Source organism: Camellia sinensis, chromosome 8, assembly GCF_055761805.1.
Source record: "Camellia sinensis isolate YWXY chromosome 8, ASM5576180v1, whole genome shotgun sequence".
Lineage (NCBI taxonomy): Eukaryota > Viridiplantae > Streptophyta > Magnoliopsida > Ericales > Theaceae > Camellia > Camellia sinensis.
Window position 1 is genome coordinate 49143005 of NC_138968.1, and position 4474 is coordinate 49147478.

Genomic DNA, 4474 nt, shown 5'->3' on the forward strand with positions numbered 1-4474 from the left:
TGGCCTCAGGGTAGCTGGCCTACCATAGAAGGCCATAGTTTCAATGGTGGTGGTCTTAGGTTGTTGTAGGAAGTGAGTGAGAAGGACATAGAGGTGACAGTGAGGAGATGGCAGGGTGATCTGTGCAGTGTAGCAACAAGGAAGGAAAGAAAGAGAAAGGAGGAAAAAGAAAGACGGAAAAAACAAAAATGAATAAAAACAGAAAATGCGCAAAGTCATTACTTAATCAATTCAATCTTATTACACACGCCTAGTTCAGTGAGTTTTAGATACGCGTTGTTACTTTTAACCTAATCTGTTACTTTTACACGGTAGGCCAGACTACAAGAAAATTAAGTGTACATTTTTATTATGCGGGAAAATAACATGTTATCCATAGAAATTATAGGGTAAAATGTAATTAATTAAAGAATTATTTAAGATGTTTTAAATAAATATATTTTTTAATTTTTTTATAAAACATAAATTGATTTGGAAGTGATATAATAGAACAATAATATAATTTAAATAAAATAATATTTTTTTTAAACTTTATTAAAAACAGCGAAACCTAATCCAAATTTGATTGTTTTTTAACGCCATCTTTTTCTTTGCTTTTGTTGGGATTGCAAAAGACAAATAGATGAAGCATCTCCAGATATTCCACGGGGTTGCCACGCGCCCTCTTCCACCACTTAATCTCAAACGTCCACGTTGACCCCCATCCAACGACCCAATCCCAAACAGCTTCTTTCTCCTATCTCTCCACGTCTCTCTCTCTCCCTCTCTCAAAATATCTCACATCCCTTTCCACACATCTCTCCGTTTCCCCCTGTTCTGTCTCTCTCTCTCTCTGCAAACCATGCTTCTCAGAGCTGCTTCTGCTTTCTCTCTCTTGAACACTCATGGCGACAATCCGAGCCCCTTTATGTTCCCTGCTTCGTCTTCTTCGTTGAACTCTGCGGCCTCTGTTCTCGGCGTTTCGCAATCGAAGAGTCAAAATGGGTTCGTGGTTTGCGCTGCCAAGGGTTCGAACAATAGTCCCTTAACCGGAGTCGTTTTCGATCCCTTCGAAGAGGTGAAGAAGGAGCTTATGCTTGTCCCTAATGTCCCTCAAGCCTCTCTCGCTCGCCAGAAGTATTCCGATGAGTGTGAAGCCTCAATCAACGAACAGATCAAGTGGGTTTTCATATTTTTTTGTTCTTCTCCCTTTTAATCCACCATTTCTGGTTCCTCTGTTTCTGTATAAGATGTATTAGACTTTGACTTGATGTGATTGCTTTCATTTTCATTGATATTCAGTCATAAGAAGACGTATCTGTCAAAATCAGTGTTTCAACATTTATGTCAAAACTTTGCATGGTTTTCTTGGTTTTTATACTCTTTTCTGGGCCATTTTCAACTCTGTTTGAATTCTGATTGTGTAGTTAATTTTCGATTCGCTTTCTTTCTGATGTTCTTTCTATGTTTGTTTGTGTTGACAGTGTTGAATACAACGTTTCCTATGTGTACCATGCTATGTTTGCCTACTTCGATCGAGACAACGTTGCTCTCAAGGGTCTCGCAAAGTAACCATTCGTTACTCTCAAATTGATCCCAAAAAAAAAAAAAAAAAAAAAAAATTATCTCTAGTGTTTGTTGGGTAAAGGTCGGATTTGATCTGTGATTTTGTTATTTGTAGGTTTTTCGAGGAATCAAGTGAAGAGGAAAGAGACCATGCTGAGAAGTTCATGAAGTACCAGGTGTTTGAAAAATTGCTCCTGTGATTTATTTATTTATTTTTTCATGTTGTTCGGAAAACTGAAGTAGTTTTGTTATGAATTTGAATCCTAATGTGTGTTCCCCAATAAATTTTAGAACAAACGCGGTGGCAAAGTGAAGCTACAATCCATTCTGATGCCATTGTCTGAGTTTGACCATGCTGAGAAAGGAGACGCACTGTATGGTAAGTTTTATATGCTCCTCTGGACCTCCTTCATTGCCGTCTTTATCGATTAGAGTTTGTTTTACTGGAATGAAAGTTAATTGGAATGGAAATTATAATTCCTTAGCCTTCTTATAAATGGCCATTCATTGATGATTCCATTTGTAATGCATTTTTTATAAAAAAAAATTTGGGAAGCAAGCGTGAGAATGAACATTTTCATGAAATGATGATTCCATTTCCTCTCATTCCAATGAACCAAACATAGCATTACAGTATATAGGAATTTAGATGTATTCAAATGCTCATCTGTTTGGCATTAGATTATGATTTCTATAGCCCATAAAGTACAATTTATTCCTTAACACTTGTTTCCCTCTTCTGCCCTTCTAAACTCTAAACGCAATTGAATTTCATGCGATGGTTTTTATCATGTAGTGTGTTTTGATAAAGTAAGAAGCATTCATTTTAGCACATATGGAAATTCTTGCTCATGGACTTCCTTGCAAATATGTATATTAATTTGTATTGATGTCCACAGTGACGTACTCATGTAGTATTCACTTGGAGGAACATATATTAGTTCGTTTTGTCTGTTGTTTCAGTGCTTTGTTTTTATGTTACTAATGGTGCTTGAGCAAGGACTAAGCTCTTGCAAAGTGCAGCATTATGTGGTTTGTTTGTGTGCATGGCTTGTCAACCTGTGCACTCATGGTTCTGAGTTTTCACATATGAACTCTTATTTGTTGATTTAGGAATGGAGCTTGCGTTGTCTTTGGAGAAGTTGACAAATGAAAAACTTTTGAACTTGCACGCTGTAAGATATTTCTTCTTTTTCTTGTTTCCTTAGCTTTAGTTCTTGTTATAGTTTTCATTGTTTTTAGGCAATTAAATATGAACCATGGAGATAATGGCTTGTTAACTGTGAAGTTGGATTCCATGACCCTCAGGACTGAAAAGTTGATCCCTGTAATCCAAAGTGTTTGAATTTGTTTCCCCACCATCTTCTTTTTTTGTTTTTTTTTGTTTTTGGTTTTTTAAGAGAGGCAATTGGTTGCTAGTGACATTGACCAACTTTGTGAAAACAGGTAGCGATGCGGCACAATGATGTGCAGTTGGCTGATTTTATTGAAAGTGAATTTTTAAATGAGCAGGTGAACTACAATTTTCATGCTTCCCATCTGTCTGAAATTTCTTTATATGTCTTGGTAGAAGATATACTTCTGAAAACCGAATTTGGGGTTTAATTTTGTCCTCTGTATTAGGTGGAAGCCATTAAGAAGATCTCAGAATATGTTGCACAGCTAAGAAGAGTCGGCAAAGGACATGGTATGAACCGAAATTCTTACTTCAACCCTGGGTCCTCTCTTTACTCAATTTTGTTTTTACAAATTCAGCCTTATTATACATGTGCTTCCAGATTTCTCTATATGCTCTCTATATTGTTTTCTAAATTCTACTTTTTTTTCCTGGCATTTCAGGAGTCTGGCATTTTAATCAGATGCTCCTCCACGAGGAAGCTGATGTTGTTGCATGATGGTGAATCTGGACATGTTCTCTTTTATTTGCCAATTTGGAGCACGGTCTTTTGTGGTTTGAGATTTTCAATTAGAGATTTTGGGTGTGGTTAGTTACAGGAAGTTGTGTTGATGATAGATGAAAAGCACGTATGGGACTAGTTTAGTCGTCTATATTAATATTTGTTACAACTTTCAAGTGCTTGAGATTTCATTTGTTAGTGCTTGCCAAGTTCTAGAAATTTTATCTGCATTTCCATGCTTGTTACTGTGGTTCTATGTGGAAGAACATGGCGACTCGAACCAACCTCATGGTCCGATCTGTCGACATTTTAGGTACTACCCAATCTGCCATTATCTCTACACTGCCAACTGCTTGGGGAGAAGCAGCAGATCAGTTGCTTGCAGCCCCTAGATGCTCAATTTGTTTGTAGCCCTGGTGTTTCCCAGTGTTGAGATTTAAATCTGTGGGTAGTCAGTTTCTTTTTCAGAGATTTTAACTGCCCCTTTATGACTTGTCCTAAGTTTCATGATGTTATACTAAAAACCCTTCTATGCCAACCAACCAGGGGTGAGCTAGGAAAGAGAAACTTGAGATATGGCTACGAATTTGGAGTTCAATAAGTCTCTGTTCACAAAAATCAAACACAACCAAACACAAATTCTTGCTCATCAATAAATTGGTAGAATCTTGTTTATCTGTATTATTGTTATTATTATTGGGTTCGATTTGTTAGTTTCAAGTTTCTGTATTGGTGCCCTTAATGGTGTGGAGTTGGGAGGTAGCTATCATTAGGAGTGCATGTGAATTAAACTCTTTCAATTAGTTGATATCTTTTTCCAATTTCCTACTTATTTTATAGAGTAGAATTGTGGAAGGTCAGTAAACCTTTTGTGAAGTGCAAATATGCCATAAGGCATGGAAAAGTTCCTTTGGGCCACTTGGCTTTTGTTTATGTTTTTTTTCTTGTTTTATAGGAAATATTATAAATTGGGGGAATACGAAATGAATGAGGTCCTGTTAACGACAGCACATTAGGTGCTTGTTAAAAAT

General features: G+C 36.7%; 1 protein-coding gene across 1 annotated transcript; it reads left to right on the top strand.

Moving 5' to 3' along the window:
• The first annotated feature begins 646 nt into the window (after positions 1-646).
• On the top strand, positions 647-3662 carry LOC114315759 (ferritin-3, chloroplastic). The gene is made up of 8 exons (XM_028262360.2): positions 647-1158; positions 1464-1547; positions 1661-1721; positions 1837-1924; positions 2659-2720; positions 2992-3057; positions 3169-3232; positions 3385-3662. The coding sequence occupies exons 1-8, from the start codon at positions 842-844 to the stop codon at positions 3438-3440; spliced, it is 798 nt and encodes a 265-aa protein (XP_028118161.2). The 5' UTR covers positions 647-841; the 3' UTR covers positions 3441-3662.
• Positions 3663-4474: the final 812 nt, after the last annotated feature.

What these genes read in the sequence shown, in the direction of transcription:
- LOC114315759 (XM_028262360.2), top strand. Translation starts at nt 842, where the DNA reads ATGCTTCTCAGAGCTGCTTCTGCTTTCTCTCTCTTGAACACTCATGGC. An exon ending in TCAATCAACGAACAGATCAA is followed by an intron (nt 1,159 to 1,463) that starts GTGGGTTTTCAT and finishes TTGTGTTGACAG; the next exon opens with TGTTGAATACAACGTTTCCT. An exon ending in AACTTTTGAACTTGCACGCT is followed by an intron (nt 2,721 to 2,991) that starts GTAAGATATTTC and finishes TTGTGAAAACAG; the next exon opens with GTAGCGATGCGGCACAATGA.